The sequence below is a fragment of the Bufo gargarizans genome, chromosome 3 (genome assembly GCF_014858855.1).
Source record: "Bufo gargarizans isolate SCDJY-AF-19 chromosome 3, ASM1485885v1, whole genome shotgun sequence".
Lineage (NCBI taxonomy): Eukaryota > Metazoa > Chordata > Amphibia > Anura > Bufonidae > Bufo > Bufo gargarizans.
The window spans coordinates 284,947,659-284,966,095 of NC_058082.1; the positions used below are offsets into that span (position 1 = coordinate 284,947,659).

The window sequence follows — 18,437 nt, forward strand, 5'->3', positions numbered from 1 at the left end:
ATGGTGAACCATGACACCAGTATGAATGTACTCTAATGTTTACGAGCACACTAAATGCTTCAAAATGTCTTTGCATTTGATATTACTTTTATATCACTACCAAGTACTCTGGAACTAGGTCCACCAGAGCAAGAGATGTTCTTTGTTGTAACTTTCTGCTGTAGCCAAAATGTAAAGATCCTAAATGAGGGGGAAATAAGGTCTATTTATTAAGTCATAATTCATAATAACTTATATGTATAACTAACCTGCATTTAGATGGCATTCTTTGATCTGGAACTGAAGTTCATTCTCATTAGGTATATCTTTCCATGTGGCCAGGAAGACTTGCCTCTCTAAAGAATGAAAGTATAAAAGAAATTATTTTACATGAAAAAGTTACCTTGTGAAAGATATGATCATCATTAATGGTTATGAGCAATACAAATGTGCCTGCCACATAACAAGAAGCTTCCAGGGGTAGTCTATACATAGACATTTATGGCATATCCAAACAACAAGCCATGAAGGTCTAATGACCTATCTCGAGAATGGAGGTCACCTAATCTCATCCAGGCGATGGCTGGTTGCCGCATGCAGTTTGAGGGTTTAGCAAGACCGCAGAGTGCACCTGTCTTTGCTATTGTTATATTGGTTATCACATCCACAAAATTTCTATCTTGTGTAGGATGTTTATTGTGGTACTTGTGGTCCGCTGCGGGCATCCTCCACTGTATGCACTTTTGCTGGGGATCGCCATTAGCAACGGGCCACAAGCAACGGGCAAGGATTACTGAAACAACTAAGCTCGCTGCGGTACGCTGTTTCAGTTCCTCCCCTAGTTCTAACTAGTTTAAGTATACATAAAGATGCACAGTTTGTACTTATAAATATTTAAAAAAGAGCATCACCATCATTAAAAAGACAGATCCATGCTGTGCGGTGTTAGGGAGATATACGAGTGTACAGAATATTGTCCATTATTCATTGTATAGAATGGAACTGCTATTAAAGGGGTTGTCTCACTTCAGCAAGTGGCATTTATCATGTTGAGAAAGTTAATACAAGGCACTTACTAATGTATTGTTATTATCCATATTGCTTCCATTGCTGGCTGGATTGATTTTTCCATCACATTATATATACCTTGCTCATTTCCATGGTTACGACCACCCTGCAATCCATCAGCAGTGGCCGTGCTTGCATACTATAGAAAAAAGCGTTGGCCTCTCTGGTGCCTGGCACCGTGAGAGCTCACATAGGCCGGTGCTTTTTCCTATAGTGTGCAAGCACGACCAACGCTGCTGGATTACATGGTGGTCGTAACCATGGAAACGAGCAGTGTATAATGTGATGGAAAAATGAATCCAGCCAGCAATGGAAGCAATATGGAAAATCACAATACATTAACAAGTGCCTTGTATTAACTTTCTTTACATGATAAATGCCACTTGCTGAAGTGAGAGACAACCCCTTTAAGAAAAAAACATAAGATCCACAGGTGACGACGGTCTTATGTTGAATTTACTAATTGATCTGCCCCAGGATGAGTAGTCAGCGGGACGACTGTCAGTAGCAAAATATATTATCAGCACAATCAATACTCATGCATAGCTCTGATTCATCCTGCCTCCTAAGGGATACAAGATAAAAGATTTAATTTGCAATCCCATGAACCGGAAGAATAATTGCATTCATTTTAACTGCATGCGAATCAGGCGCATGGTGTACAAAAGGTTCCCCAGTAACTTGCCCTGCATGCAAAATTGCCTTACCCATTTTGCCGTCTTCCACAAACAGTACATGCAGAGGGATGAGACAGCTGAAGTAGAAGACATCGATGTTGTTTTTCACAGCCACCTATCGCAAGACAAGAGCGAGAACCAAGAATTAACTTGAGAGATTTACAACTAGCGTCCTGACCCCGGCATCTGAGATCCCACGGCTGGACTGAAGGGTTCACAACATCCATTAACCCTTCATCGCTACTCGGCTGTTTCTAAATTGTTCTCTCAAGCGCAGGAACAGAAGTGACATCCGTACTTATACCCCGGTCTATGAATAAATGAAGGCCCTTTCGGGTTATCACAGAAGTGGATTAGAAGCATCCCTCTAGAAGTCTTAATTATTTATTGATGAAAAGACATATGATACAATGTATCTCAGTCAGATTTATGTTGAAAAATAAAACTAAATAAATTGCCTTAACCATTTATATCCTCTCCTTTCATCCCTGATGAGCAGTAGAAGGGTTCTGAGACAAGGGCAGTCATACATCTACAAAGGGTTCTATTCTGTCACGAGGAATTAGAAGATACCTGTGTACACAAAACCAGTGTGTGTCGTCCTGGTGGAAGGACATGTCCTACAGCTAATCGCTCTATGGGTGGAGGGGGACGTACTGCTGTCTATCTGCACTGCTGTCACTTTCATGAACATGTCTTGGTGCTCTCAATACCCCCATGTCATTGCTAGAATGCCAAAGTAAAATCTAAAAAAATATAACCAAATGACTAGGTGAGTTTCCCAGGAGACATGATGTTTTTGAGAATATCTTGTCAGCTACCATGTCTAATCAGTTGACTTAGTGAAGTCATCATATCAATCTCTTTAATTTGGCCTACAATGATAAAAAGACATGGTCCATAAGCAAATTTAGCAGAATGCAGAGTAGCATCTACTGGACAGAGATATGTTGCTCTCTGCTATGACAGCCCAATACAGTTAAGCCTGTATTAGACTGGCCAATTGTCGGCCAGTTTATCGTTAGCGATGATCTAGCAGTCTAATACTGCCTCCATCTGAATCTTTCAGCATGCTTACAAATCTTCATTTGTCGGCAGCAGATCATGGAGTCTAATCACGATCTGCTGACAGCAAACAACTAGACAGCATGGGGACGATGGATGGCATAACGACTGCTCCTCCACATACTGTGGAGGAGATCACTGCATGTAATAGCAGCTGTCTCCTCCACTAGCGAGCCAGCGATTGTTGGGAAGGAACACCTAACTGCAGAGTCGGGCTGTGTAATACAGGCTTTAAAATGCATGCCTACATTAGTAAATGTAAATATTCCCATGCGATGATACTAGCGCCTTGGTTCAAGCTAAATTCTAATTTTGTTTGTAAGTATAAAGGTTTCAGGACGTGAGATTCTTAGAATTACACCTCGTGTACACAACCATATGTGTTTCGCGGTCTGCAAACTGTGGTTCCACAAAACATGGATACCGTGTGCATGCTGCCATTTTTTTCAGGTCTATAGAAATGTCCTAACCTTGTCTGCAAAATGGACAAGAATGGGACATGTTCTAACTTTCAGGCTGGCCGGCGGAAGTGACATACAGATGCGGACAGCACGCGGTGCAAAAATACAGTCGTGTGCATAGGGCCTTACAGAGGACCTGTAATCTCTCCTGACATGTCTGCTTTAGCAACTACTTGGATTCCTCATGTAATAACAATTCTGAAGCATCCATTCTTACGACCATGTTGTACCATTCCTCTGTAATAAAGGTCCAAGTGGGTGTCGCTAGTTCGGGTTGTGTCCCTGCAGTCTGACGGTGGCAAAATCACCCAAATGGTAACACCCATCTGAACCTTCAGTACTAGTAGTTCATTCATAACTTCTGGGAGGCATTATAATAGATGCTGTAGAATTGTCATTACAAAGGGGATGCGAGTACTGTCTAAAACAGAGGTGACAGGTCCTCTTCGATCCTCCTCTTCTTTCTAATTCACGAACAGGAAGTTTTCACTGCCCGCCATGTTACAGAACTAATGGAGCTGCAGCCTGGTCAAGGTTTCTAGAAGCCTGCTAGGTCACATTACATCTCTCCTTGTTAGTACGCTGACCTCGCTCCCCCCTCATACTGCTTGTAACAGTGGTGATGCAGACTTTATTAGCTAGCAGGTTCCCACTGCGACACAAACTGCTTGTGATGCCTTGTTAGGATAAGAATTAAAGGCCTGCCAGAGCCTCGGAGAAATAAAACTGGCTACATACCCTTGCAGCCTTATCCTCTATGATACCTGGCCCTGCTTTTTACTCCTCTAAGGGTACTTTCACACTTGCGGCAGAAGATTCTGGCAGGCAGTTCCGTCGCCCAGCAATCCGGACGCAAACGGATGAATTTGTCAGACGGATCCAGATGCGGATCTGTCTGACAAATGCATTGCAATACCTTATCTATCTTTCCAGTTGTCATCTGGAAAAACGGATCCGGTATTTATCTTTTTCACAATTTTAAAGGTCTGCACATGCGCAGACCGGATCCGTTTTTCCAGAACACTTGGGAAAAACATAATATCCAGTCAAACGTAGTTCTATATGGCCACAATCACATAGCAGCACTATGAAAAAGGTTAATGTCTGATATGCAATATCCACTGCAAAGTTCTCTAAAGAGGCATTCTAGAATTTCAATCACTAGATGAAAATATGCCCATTAATAATAGGACGGTCACAGATTGGGATGTGAAACTTGGGCACATTGCCACCTGCATTTGTGCCACCAATCTGGAATGCTGCCACAAAGGAAAAGGGAGCAGAACAGTCATGTAGGAGATGGCGGTTAGTAATGACATGTCTGGCATGGGTGGTACAAACTAATTGATTTTTGTAGATGCCTCGGTAGTAATGAATAGGGAGAGCAGATGGCTCAATGGGAATACATGAACCAGCACTCCCAGCTGAGCTGCTATTTCCTACAGTAAATATGCTTCACTGGGTATGAGTCCCATCTTTGGACACAGACAGCATTTTCTTATTGTAGTCTATGCTAACAACGTCTGCTGCTATCTGGCTCCTTATTTATACAGTAAAACAAGTCAGAAGGAACGATTTATATCAGACTCTAGCTATAGTATCATATCTATCCATCTCAATACTATGTAATTATTTACCTGCAGATTGTTAAGCGGCTCCATTTTCATAACCGGTCCCAGAGTGTTGAGAGGAAGGGAAATGTCAATGCTTTGGTTTGGCATGAGAGGTGTATGTATGGCCAGTGGTGCACTAGGAATTACACCAAAGCTGAAATAAAGCAGGAAAAGCATTATTTTGCACCTGGAAGGAAGTCACTAGAAACAGGTCTATAGTTGAGGCCAAAAGTTTTGAGAATTACACAAATTTATGTTTTTATAAAGTTTGCTGCTTCAGTGTTTTTGGATCTTTTTGTCAGATATTCCTCTGGTACACTAAAGTACAATTATATGCATTTCATAAGTATTTTTTTTTTTTTACTTTTATTGAGAAATAAATCAGGTTCATGCACATTTGTCAAACCTTCTTTTTCAAGACTACTGCAATTCACACTGGCATGCTGGATATCAGCTTCCGGGCCAAATCCTAACTGATGGTAACCCATTCTTGCCTAATCAGTGCTTGGAGTTTATCACAATTTTTGCGTTTCTATTTGTCCGCCCAATTTTTGAGGATTGACCACACATTCTTTATGGGACTGAGTTCTGGGGAGTTTTTCTGACCATAAACCCAAATGTCAATGTTTTGTTCACTGAGCCACTTAGTTATTACTTTTCCCTTGGGACATGGTGCTGGAAAAAGTATTGCTCCTGGACCACTGGGAGTAGTTGCTCTTGGACGATGTTTTGATACTATTCTTTATTCAGGGCAGTGTTCTTGGGCAAAGTTGTGAGTGAGCCCACTCCCATGGATGAGAAGCAATCCCACTCATGAATGGTCTCAGGATGCTATTTGCACGACACAGGACTCATGGTAGTGCTCACCTTTTGGTCTCTGAACAATAATCTTTCCAGAAGTCCCAAACAGTCTGAACAGGGCTTTATCAGAGGAAATACAAACCGGATTCCAAAAAAGTTGGGACACTATACAAATCGTGAATAAAAACTGAATGCAATGATGTGGAGGTGCCAACTTCTAATATTTCATTCAGAATAGAACATAAATCACGGAACAAAAGTTTAAACTGAGAAAATGTTCCATTTTAAGGGAAAAATATGTTGAATCAGAATTTCATGGTGTCAACAAATCCCCAAAAAGTTGGGACAAGGCCATTTTCACCACTGTGTGGCATCTCCCCTTCTTCTTACAACACTCAACAGACGTCTGGGTACCGAGGAGACCAGTTTCTCAAGTTTAGAAATAGGAATGCTCTCCCATTCTTGTCTAATACGGGCCTCTAACTGTTCAATCGTCTTGGGCCTTCTTTGTTGCACCTTCCTCTTTATGATGCGCCAAATGTTCTCTATAGGTGAAAGATCTGGACTGCAGACTGGCCATTTCAGTACCCGGATCCTTCTCCTACGCAGCCATGATGTTGTGATTGATGCAGAATGTGGTCTGGCATTATCTTGTTGAAAAATGCAGGGTCTTCCCTGAAAGAGATGACGTCTGGATGGGAGCATATGTTGTTCTAGAACCTGAATATATTTTTCTACATTGATGGTGCCTTTCCAGACATGGAAGCTGCCCATGCCACACGCACTCATGCAACCCCATACCATCAGAGATGCAGGCTTCTGAACTGAGCGTTGATAACAACTTGGGTTGTCCTTGTCCTCTTTGGTCCGGATGACATGGCGTCACAGATTTCCAAAAAGAACTTTGAATCGTGACTCGTCTGACCACAGAACAGTCTTCCATTTTGCCACACTCCATTTTAAATGATCCCTGGCCCAGTGAAAACGCCCGAGCTTGTGAATCTTGCTTAGAAATGGCTTCTTCTTTGCACTGTAGAGTTTCAGCTGGCAACGCGGATGGCACGGTGGATTGTGTTCACGGACAATGGTTTCTGGAAGTATTCCTGAGCCCATTCTGTGATTTCCTTTACAGTAGCATTCCTGTTTGTGGTGTAGTGTCGTTTAAGGGCCCGGAGATCACAGGCATCTAGTATGGTTTTACGGCATTGACCCTTACGCACAGAGATTGTTCCAGATTCTCTGAATCTTCGGATGATGTTATGCACAGTTGATGATGATAGATGCAAAGTCTTTGCAATTTTTCGCTGGGTAACACCTTTCTGATATTGCTCCACTATCTTTCTGCGCAACATTGTGGGAATTGGTGATCCTCTACCCATCTTGGCTTCTGAGAGACACTGCCACTCTGAGAAGCTCTTTTTATACCCAATCATGTTGCCAATTGACCTAATTAGTGTTAATTGGTCTTCCAGCTCTTCGTTATGCTCAAATTTACTTTTTCCAGCCTCTTACTGCTACTTGTCCCAACTTTTTGGGGATTTGTTGACACCATGAAAATTTGAATCAACGTATTTTTCCTTTAAAATGATACATTTACTCGGATTAAACGTTTGATCTGTCATCTACGTTCTATTACAAATAAAATATTGACATTTGCCATCTCCACATCATTGCATTCAGTTTTTATTCACAATTTGTTTAGTGTCCCAACTTTTTTGGAATCCGGTTTATAACTTTACCCTAGCCTTCTGCAGTCCAATCACTGTACTTCCTGCAGAATGTCAGTCTTTCCTTGAAGAGAAGTGCCTGGTTTGTTGCCCACTTGACACCAGGCCTTCACTTCACTGTGCAGATGCAATCAACACCTGTCTGCTGCTGAGCAAGCCCAACCCCTGTTGGTGAACCGATCCTGTAGCTGAATCCTCTTTAGGAGACAGTTCTGGTACTTGCTGGACCTTCTTATGAAGCATTCCTCACAGCAACTGAAGTCCTTGAATTTTGTGATGATCCTATAAATGATTTACTTTGCTGCTTGTAAGAATGCTCTCATGTCCTTGCCTGTGAAGCCCGTTTGATGCAAGTTGAAGCAATGATGACTGCATATGTTTCCTTGGAAGTTACCATAGTTAACAGAAGAAAACAAGCATTTCAGGCACCACCCCACTTTTAAAGCAACCGGTGTGCTCTTCTAATTCAAACTGCCTTGTCCTTTCTCCTGAGCTAATGAGAAGATCACTGAAATGATGGTAGCAGGTCATGTTGTGGCGGGGCTGAAAGCAGTGGAAATTGATATTTTTGTGATTAGGTTAAATTTTATGACAAGGAATAACTTTGTAATTAATTGCAATTCATCTGATTACTCTGATTAATTTGATTAACGCTAGAGTTATGCAAATTGCCACCATAATAACTGAAGCTGCAAGTTAAGTGAAAAACAAAATTTGTGCCTCACAACTTTTGGCCACTACTGTACATTTTATTCGGTAAAATTGACTTTCCGTACATGCAGAAAATCTTTACTGCCATAGCTGGAGGTACAAGCACCTACAATTATAGGATTGCACTCCCCTATTTGAATAGAGCGGCACAAAAGGTTCGGCTGCCAAACACTGGCCTTTGGAAAAGCATGTATAATTAAACTGATCTGTTCTTCCCCACAACTACAGATCTTGGGGGGGACAGGCGACACAAGTATAACAGGTCACCACTGCAGCCGGCTATCGGCTGCAGCAGTCACATGACCCCTGTCGACAGATGCTATCTGCACACAGGAGAGACGTGGAGACGGCTGTGGATCGATCCGGAAGGAATCGGAAGGGGTCCAGGTAAGTATGGTCAGCACCACGGGTCCAGGCATTGTCGTTAAGTCTTGGATAACAGTCTTGGATAACATCTTTAAGTTTTTCGTTGAATCGCCTGTCACATGTATTCCTTCAAGAAGCACTTCAGATTTTTTTTTTTTTACTGGGCTCCGTGTTTGTAACATCACTAAGGGTTAGGCTCCATTCACACTCCGTAATTTCGTTTTGCAGAACGGATTTGCGGACCCATTCATTCCTATGGGTGCTGCCCGGACACGGAATTGCGGATCCGCACTTTTGTTCCGCAAAAAAATAGAACACGTCCTATCCTTGTCCGCAATTGAGGACAAGAACAGGCATATTCTATTAGTGCCGGCAATGTGCAGTCCGCAAAATGCGGAACGCACATTGCTGCTGTCCGTGTTTTGTGGATCCGCAAAACACGTTGCGGACGTGTGAATGGAGCCTTAGGGGTAGTACAGTGAAAGCCCTGTACTGTAAAAATGACTCCATTCCTGGTGCTGCAGGATCGTGTGAACTGCAAGTGACTGGACTGATACAGCGTCTGTAAGATTTTTTTATGCAGGTCTATGAGATTCACACTGATTCTCCTAGACCTGCACAGAGAACATTTCTACTGGCTGACACAGCAGACACTGTAACAGTCCGGTGGTCGGACTGCAGGTCACATGATCCTGCAGCACCAGAAATGGAGTCATTTTATGTACAATAAAGGACGGTGAAAGTGATGTTACAAGCAGAGGCCCATAAAAAGTGTTGCATTGTGCAGTTTTGGCTACCAGTTGTACAGACCTGTAGATTTAATATGCAGCTCTTATATAGGCCAGCATATTAAACCGACAGCAAGATCAATTTAGAGAAAGCGTGACTGCTATAGAACACAGAAGAAAAATTGTTTAGTACAAAATAAAAAAACTGCACAATTTTTTGATGCATGTCATGTATATAATTTCTAATCAGGGGTCTTGGCTTACCTATTCTTGTTAAACTGGATGGCAAAGTCAGTCATATGTTGCAGGGCCTTGTTGGTGAAATTCATGTCCATGTAAATGTGCCCCTGTCTATGGGAAAATGTGCCCGAGATCTCCAGCCCCTTTGCTTTCACAGCAGGCAGCCAAACCTAGTAAAGGGCACACATGAGAATTACTGCTACATTACCCAATTAACAAACTGGCTCAATGTTTCCTCTACCAAATGCATTTAACAGAACTGCACAGCGTACTTATTAAACGGAGCATTCACCCTGGAGAGCAAGAAGTCATATGTTAGTCATAGTTGCATCTGATATTGTGCAATATACTAGTTTTTTTAATACGTACACGTCAAGTACATCAAATCTGTAGTTAAGGGGCAAGACTATGAGAAGTGCAAAATGGTTGAAAGGTAAAAACCGAAGGGGAAAATAGTTCCTGAACAGAACTATGTGTGGGTATATTTCTTAACCTTATCTTGTGTGCGCAATTTGTATAATGTATATATGTCGAATATATATAACAACTTTTTTTCCTGCTTGATAAAAATTTACAAAAAGAGTCAAAGCTACAAGTACTCCCAGTCGCCTACTATAGACAAGCAGTGCGGGAAGGATCCTAAAGCTACAGCCATTTGGTTGAAGGGAGCCGGGCTTGTGAGAAGATGATGGAAAATGGCTCATCTCCCGTACACACACTGATGTTTTTATGTGTTCCATCATTGTAAAATGAATACAAGAAGTGGAGGCTTAAATTACTTTTTTATAGACAGAAGAACTTTCATGTTATCATACAATAACGTATGAACAGACACAAATCAGGTACAGATCTAGGATTATTAATAAAGGATTTTTTTTTATTATTTTCAAATTGCCCCCATTCTCACTATCAGCACTCAAAGCTGCATTGAAATACATTGGGGGGAGACTTGGCAACTTTTTAAACTAACTGTGACAAATCTGTCACAAGTGGCGTTTCTATACCACTTTTCAGAAAATGGGGTGGTGCAAGCGGGTCCGACACATTTATCTTCTGGCGCAAATAAAGACAGAAATCTACGGCAGTTCTGAGCTGCCGTAGATTTCATTCTGGCACAAGGATTGCAAGAGGATGCACCTAATTTATGACAAGGCATTCGCCGGCAGGGTAGGAGATTTCAAAGAACAGTGTAAAATGCCAGTCTTTGATAAATCCCCCTCCCACAAGCTCCATAGTCCAGTAAAATGGTTTTCAGAGCAGCTTTGAGCACCAAGGGCGGGGAATTGGGGGGCAAAAAACTGATCCAGAGTAGTACTGCAGATAATACTCCAAAATGTGGTTATAGATTCCATTTAAAGAAAATAAACACTATATATAAAAAAGATATACAGTGTCCTTCATAAATGGCTTGTGCAAGAGTACTTTCAATGTTTAAAGTTTGGCACTCTGCAAAAACAGAGATTATAATCCATGAGGTATGCTGCCCCAGGACACCGAGGCTCCTGCAGCAGGCCCAGTTCTGGAGATTTGAACCTGTGAACATCATTGCACGGTGTATGAAAATGGCTGAGAAACTTGGGTCTTACAAGCTGTCTGCCCTTCAACAATCTATAACAGGGATGTCAAACTCGTGGCCCTCCAGCTGTTGCAAAACTACAACTCCCATCATGCCTGGGCATACTACAGCTATCAGGGAATGATGGGAGTTGTAGTTTTGCAACATCTGGAGGGCCATGAGTTTGACATCCATGATCTATAAAGATGTATGCACAGGCCTTACGGGACTAACAGTACAGGTTTGTCATGAAAAAACTGTGCCAAATAATCTGATAATTTTTTCCTAACTGAATCACCAAATGTAGAAGCACGGAGTCGCCAAAGGAAATAATTAGTAAAAATATAAATTATGTACCCGTGACAGAACCTTTCTTCTAGAAACATTACTGTAACTTTTGCCATATTACTATAGATTAAACTGTATTTATTACAGAATAAAAGGCATGTGGTGTAGCCAGTGGTCTCTAGCCTGCATATTTGGGTCTTTTTCCTTCCCTCTGCTGATTCCTGGAGAAGCATATTACCTTCTCCAAGCCTTCTGAGAGGCCTGGCTCCTTCAGGTGTGATGTAAGAGCTGTAACTGTGCGCTGTGAGCCAACTAAACATCCCCCTTGCTACCCCCATCTTACAGCGCACCATTGCATATACACTGAAGGAGGGTTCCACCCTGTCTTCCATTTACAGTTTTACACTAGGCTGATTTCTGGGGGACTGAGAAGGTTTCTGAACATTTACACCTAGCCTGCAGATGAAAATGGAACCATAAAGTGCTGGAAGGTGAGAAAAATGCTTCTTTCCTTTAATAAGATAACCTAGGATATTGGCCATAGATGAAGACCCAAAAATGTTTCCAACAACACAAATAAATTATAAAATAAAATAAAATAAAATATAATATAATAATAAAAATAATAATAATAATAATGAACTCTCATTTTTCCAGGGTAAGAATTTAAGACATTATCTTTCAGGTTGCTAGGGACAAATGATTCACCTTTTGTTTTCAAGGAGGGTCAGTAAGTATTGCGTTATGGCGTGCAGTGTCTCCCAGATGCTGAACCTTCTGAATGGGAGAGACCGCTCTGCACACTGTCATACTGTACTGCCTTCCTGACTACAGTCAGTTCTTTGGCAGGACTCACTATTGCAGCACAAAGATAGAAATCAGCCCACTTTGGTAAACGTCACTGCAGTGCATGAATACTAATTTTCTGCAAATCAAAAATCCTTGCTGCGCTCCATACGAGACAAGGTAGGTACATTTTGTTATAATTTAAAGGGAACCTGTCATCAAATTTATGCTGACCTCACTTTGGGCAACATAAAATAGTGACAGAAATGCTGATGTCAGCAGTGTGTCACACATCAGCTAAAAGTAAGTGGTTGCTGAGAACCAGCATCATAATCATTGCAGCAAGGGCCTGGAAAAAGAGTCAAATCTACCTGAGAAGAGTCCTGTTTATTCACAATCTCCTGCACTCTCACCCATCTGCTGATGACTGGCAGTTCTCTCCTAGAGAGAAAGGGAGACAACTAGGTAGAAGCCTGTCAGTCAGCAGGTGGGAGAGCAAGAATTCATGAATAACTATGGCTCTTCTCAGGTAGATTTGACTCTTTTCCAGGCCTAATCTGCAATGATTGTGATGTCAGTTCTCGGCAACCACTTACTTTTAACTTAGAAATGACAGACCATTGAAATCAATATATTTGTCTCTACTTTATACTGCTGTTAGTATGGGCAGCATAAAGTTGATAACAGGTTCTCTTTAAAGGAAGAATGCCAATGAACACTGCAGAACATTCCCTGTGCTGACTACATTGTTCCTTAAATCAATGAGTTATAAAAGTAAAAGCTGAATCATGGCATACTTTGCTGTTCTGGGAAGATTTATGGAGGACACTAACCAAAGGAACATCAAATACAAAATGTATTTTATAGATTACCGCAAGGAGAAGAAAATAGTCTGAGTGATACTTACGGTTTTTGGAGCAGCATATCCTCCTGGTGCCATGCCTATTCCGGTAGAAAGTTCAAACAGATCATTGAGTCCACTACTGACCACAGCTGGAGTAGGAGATGGAGCAAAGGTAGCAGGAACAGAGGAAGGAATAAAGGTTTGTCCAACCTGCGAGACAAAATAGTGATAAGTATATATTTCAATACCCGAACTATAAATGTTTGTGAAATTTCAATAACTATTATTGTTTGTCAAATTTCAAGAATTAGCAAAGGCAGAATAAAATGATTGAACATCATTGCATCTTGGTGGTGTACAGGTCCTTCTAAAAAAAAATTGCATATTGTGATAAAGTTCATTATTTTCTGTAATGTACTGATAAACATTAGACTTTCATATATTTTAGATTCATTACACACCAACTGAAGTAGTTCAAGCCTTTTATTGTTTTAATATTGATGATTTTGGCATACAGCTCATGAAAACCCAAAATTCCTATCTAAAAAAATTAGCATATCATGAAAAGGTTCTCTAAACAAGCTATTAACCTAATCATCTGAATCAACTAATTAACTCTAAACACCTGCAAAAGATTCCTGAGGCTTTTAAAAACTCCCAGCCTGGTTCATTACTCAAAACCGCAATCATGGGTAAGACTGCCGACCTGACTGCTGTCCAGAAGGCAATCATTGACACCCTCAAGCAAGAGGGTAAGACACAAAGAAATTTCTGAATGAATAGGCTGTTCCCAGAGTGCTGTATCAAGGCACCTCAGTGGGAAGTCTGTGGGAAGGAAAAAGTGTGGCAGAAAACCCTGCACAACGAGAAGAGGTGACCGGACCCTGAGGATGATTGTGGAGAAGGACCGATTCCAGACCTTGGGGGACCTGCGGAAGCAGTGGACTGAGTCTGGAGTAGAAACATCCAGAGCCACAGTGTACAGGCGTGTGCAGGAAATGGGCTACAGGTGCCGCATAGCCCCAGGTCAAGCCACTTTTGAACCAGAAACAGCGGCAGAAGCGCCTGACCTGGGCTACAGAGAAGCAGCACTGGACTGTTGCTCAGTGGTCCAAAGTACTTTTTTCGGATGAAAGCAAATTTTGCATGTCATTCGGAAATCAAGGTGCCAGAGTCTGGAGGAAGACTGGGGAGAGGAAAATGCCAAAATGCCTGAAGTCCAGTGTCAAGTACCCACAGTCAGTGATGGTCTGGGGTGCCATGTCAGCTGCTGGTGTTGGTCCACTGTGTTTTATCAAGGGCAGGGTCAATGCAGCTAGCTATCAGGAGATTTTGGAGCACTTCATGCTTCCATCTGCTGAAAAGCTTTATGGAGATGAAGATTTCATTTTTCAGCACGACCTGGAACCTGCTCACAGTGCCAAAACCACTGGTAAATGGTTTACTGACCATGGTATTACTGTGCTCAATTGGCCTGCCAACTCTCCTGACCTGAACCCCATAGAGAATCTGTGGGATATTGGGAAGAGAAAGTTGAGAGATGCAAGACCCAACACTCTGGATGAGCTTAAGGCCGCTATCGAAGCATCCTGGGCCTCCATAACACCTCAGCAGTGCCACAGGCTGATTGCCTCCATGCCACGCCGCATTGAAGCAGTCACTTCTGCAAAAGGATTCCCGACCAAGTATTGAGTGCATAACTGAACATAATTATTTGAAGGTTGACTTTTTTTGTATTAAAAACACTTTTCTTTTATTGGTCGGATTAAATATGCTAATTTTTTGAGATAGGAAATTTGGGTTTTCATGAGCTGTATGACAAAATCATCAATATTAAAACAATAAAAGGCTTGAACTACTTCAGTTGTGTGTAATGAGTCTAAAATATATGAAAGTCTAATGTTTATCAGTACATTACAGAAAAGAATGAACTTCATCACAATATGCTAATTTTTTTAGAAGGACCTGTATTAGATGGCACAGACCAGTTATCCATAATTAAAGGGCAGCTAATGGCAAGTAAAATAATCCTCTCTAGGGCTGTCCCTGAATTCCTTGCAACTCTCTACCTGTGCGAGGGCTGCAGGCTGGATTCCATTTACTGATGTAAACTAGACAGGGAATTTGTAGGCTGGGACTAGTTCTGAACTAACAAGAGAAATGGCCCTGGTGGAGTATTCTCTATCTGTTGTGGGGAGAACATCGTTTCAGCAGGCAATCTGGCAGTTTGGTATGGAGTGTGCTGCTGTAGTCTCATCGCACAGAATGAAAACATTAACAGCAGTTACTTTTTGACTTCGATGCCCAAATGACATGCAAATACAAATTATCATCCAAGAATTAATCAATTACACGTCCACAAATGCAAAAATGCAGTCAACTTAGCTACAGAAAAGCTATAAACATTTTTTGGTGCATTTTGTTAGAGATTAAAAAAAGAAACAACGAGCAAACTACAGACAGATTTGTAAATTTCTTCTTTTTAGATTTTTACAACTGGTGAGCATTATATATGGTAGGGCATATAGTAGATGTCCTAAATCAGAACAAGTCAGTAGGTCTACTGAACACAGTCTATTGTATGCTCATTAACATATAGTTCAACTTTAGGGGTGCTTAAAGAGGTTGTCTGCCTTTCTTGAGCTTTTTTCAGACCCACAAGCGTGGCCGGACCCATGGTGGTGAGCCTACTTACCTCATTCCTGCTACTGGGTTCCGACTCCATCGCTCGTCTGGTAGCGACCCATGTCAACATCCTGTTTGATGTGGATAACATGGATGGACAGTCATTGTGGCAGTCAAGTGTCATGTTACTAGGTCACGTGACACATGGATGGCACAAGACCACTTCGGACAGTCACTTTTTGCGGGATTCACATGACCTACATCAAACAGGATGTTGACATGGGTAGCTACCAGACGAGCAATGCATGAAAGGGAGCGAAGGAGTCAGGGATCAGATAAGTATGTTCCATGCTGGGTGATCTAAAAAATGCTCAAGAAAGGTGCACAAACCCTTTAAGGGCCGCTTCACACGAGCGGATGCCGTGCGTGGCATCCGCTCCGTGAAAGAGTGCCAAGACCCGCTGCAGACTGCAGAGGCACGGAGCAGTAACATGACTGTTAATGCTCCGTGCCTCTCTGTGATCTCTTTACTTCGAAATCACAGTGACAACTGTGATTTCGAAGTAAAGAGATCACAGAGAGGCACGGAGCATTAACAGTCATGTTACTGCTCCGTGCCTCTGCAGTCTGCAGCGGGTCTTGGCACTCTTTCACGGAGCGGATGCCACGCACGGCATCCGCTCGTGTGAAGCGGCCCTAATGGGGAATTTTCATCATATAAATGTATGGTGTATACACAGGAGGTGAAACCCACACCTATCTCCAGAAAATGGGTCCCCTGCCTTGCTTGGTGAGGCAGCCACTACCGTGCTCAGTTGCTTCTGTAACTTCCATAGAAATTAATGACAACAGCCAGGAACATCCATGCCATGTATATACCATGGATGATTATGATGGAAATATTCCTTTAACCCCTTAGGGACACAGCCTTTTTACACCTTAGGACCAGGCCATTTTTTGCAAATCTGACCAGTGTCACTTTAAGTGCTCATAACTTTAAAACGCTTTGACTTATCCAGGCCGTTCTGAGATTGTTTTTTCGTCACATATTGTACTTCATGACACTGGTGAAATGAAGTCAAAAAAATATTTTTTTTGCACCAAAAAATACCAAATTTAACAAATTTTTGGAAAAATTTGCAAATTTCAAAGTTTCAGTTTCTCTACTTCTGTAATACATAGTAATACCCCCAAAAATTGTGATGACTTTACATTCCCCATATGTCTACTTTATGTTTGAATTGTTTTGGGAATGATATTTTATTTTTTGGGGATGTTATAAGGCTTAGAAGTTTAGAAGCAAATCTTGAAATTTTTCAGCAATTTACAAAAACGACATTTTTAGGGACCAGTTCAGGTCTGAAGTCACTTTGCGAGGCTTACATAATAGAAACCACCCAAAAATGACCCCATCTAAGAAACTACACCCCTCAAGGTATTCAAAACTGATTTTACATACGTTGTTAACCCTTTAGGTGTTGCACAAGAGTTATTGGCAAATGGGGATGAAATTTGAGAATTTCTTTTTTTTGTCAAATTTTTTATTTTAACCCATTTTTTCCACTAACAAAGCAAGGGTTAACAGCCAAACAAGACTGTATCTTTATTACCCTGACTCTGCCGTTTACAGAAACACCCAATATGTGGCCGTAAACTACTGTACGGCCACACAGCGGGGCATAGAGTGAAAGGTGCGCCGTTTGGTTTTTGGAGGGCTGATTTTTATGGACTGGTTTATTTACACCATGTCCCATTTGAAGACCCCTGATGCACCCCTAGAGTAGAAACTCCCTAAAAGTGACCCCATCTAAGAAACTACACCCCTCAAGGTATTCAAAACTGATTTTACATTCGTCGTTAACCCTTTAGGTGTTGCGCAAGAGTTATTGGCAAATGGGGATGAAATTGGAAAATTTCATTTTTTTGTCTAATTTTCCATTTTAACCCATTTTTTCCACTAACAAATCAAGGGTTAACAGCCAAACAAGACTGTATCTTTATTACCCTGACTCTGCCGTTTACAGAAACACCCAATATGTGGCCGTAAACTACTGTACGGCCACACAGCGGGGCATAGAGTGAAAGGTGCGCCGTTTGGTTTTTGGAGGGCTGATTTTTATGGACCGGTTTATTTACACCGTGTCCTGTTTCAACCCCCCTGATGCACCCCTGGAGTCGAAACTCCCTAAAAGTGACCCCATTTTGGAAACTACGGGATAAGGTGGCATTTTTTGGGGGAGTATTTTTAGGGTAAATATAATTTTTGGTTGCTCTATATTACATTTTTGTGAGGTAAGGTTACCAAAAATTGAAATTCTGATATTTCATCTCCATTTGCCATTAACTGTTGAGGAACACCTAAAGGGTTAATAAAGTTTGTATAATCATTTTTGAATACCTTGAGGGGTGTAGTTTCTTAGATGGGGTCAATTTTAGGGAGTTTTTACTCTAGGGGGGCATCAGGGGGGCTTCAAAAGGGATATGGTGTCAATAAAAAAGGCCATCAAAATCGGCCTTCCAGAAACCATGTCGGTCCTTTCCTTTTGCAGCCTCCCTTTTACGGATACAGCAGTTTACGACCACAAATGTGGCGTTTCTGTAAACTGCAGTATCAGGGTAATAAATTTTAACTTTTGTTTGGTTGTTAACCCTTGTTTTCTTACCGGAAAAAACGGACTGAAATGGAAAAGTGCCAAAAATAGCGGTTTTGGCACCGTTTTTTTGTTTTTTTTTTAACCGTGTTAATCTGGGTAGTTAGGTCATGGGATATTGTTATAGAGGAGATTCTTACGGACGCGGCAATATCTAATAAGTCTACTTTTTTTTACAATTATTTAGGTTTTTGACTATATTATCTTTTTTGATACAACTTTTTTTTTTGGGTATCTCTAAAGTCTAAGTGT

General features: G+C 41.5%; 1 protein-coding gene across 1 annotated transcript in view; it reads right to left on the reverse strand.

Annotated features, from left to right (window-relative positions):
* The window catches only part of LOC122932006 (AP-1 complex subunit beta-1), a 114,588-nt gene that overhangs the window by 17,017 nt on the left and 79,134 nt on the right, over positions 1-18,437 (reverse strand). Inside the window, exons 16-20 of the mRNA XM_044286146.1 lie at positions 12,973-13,119; positions 9,461-9,606; positions 4,888-5,017; positions 1,755-1,839; positions 249-335 (exon numbers count right to left, since the gene is read on the reverse strand). Of these exons, the coding sequence (XP_044142081.1) occupies positions 249-335; positions 1,755-1,839; positions 4,888-5,017; positions 9,461-9,606; positions 12,973-13,119 (595 nt within the window). The remainder of the gene's footprint in view (positions 1-248; positions 336-1,754; positions 1,840-4,887; positions 5,018-9,460; positions 9,607-12,972; positions 13,120-18,437) is intronic.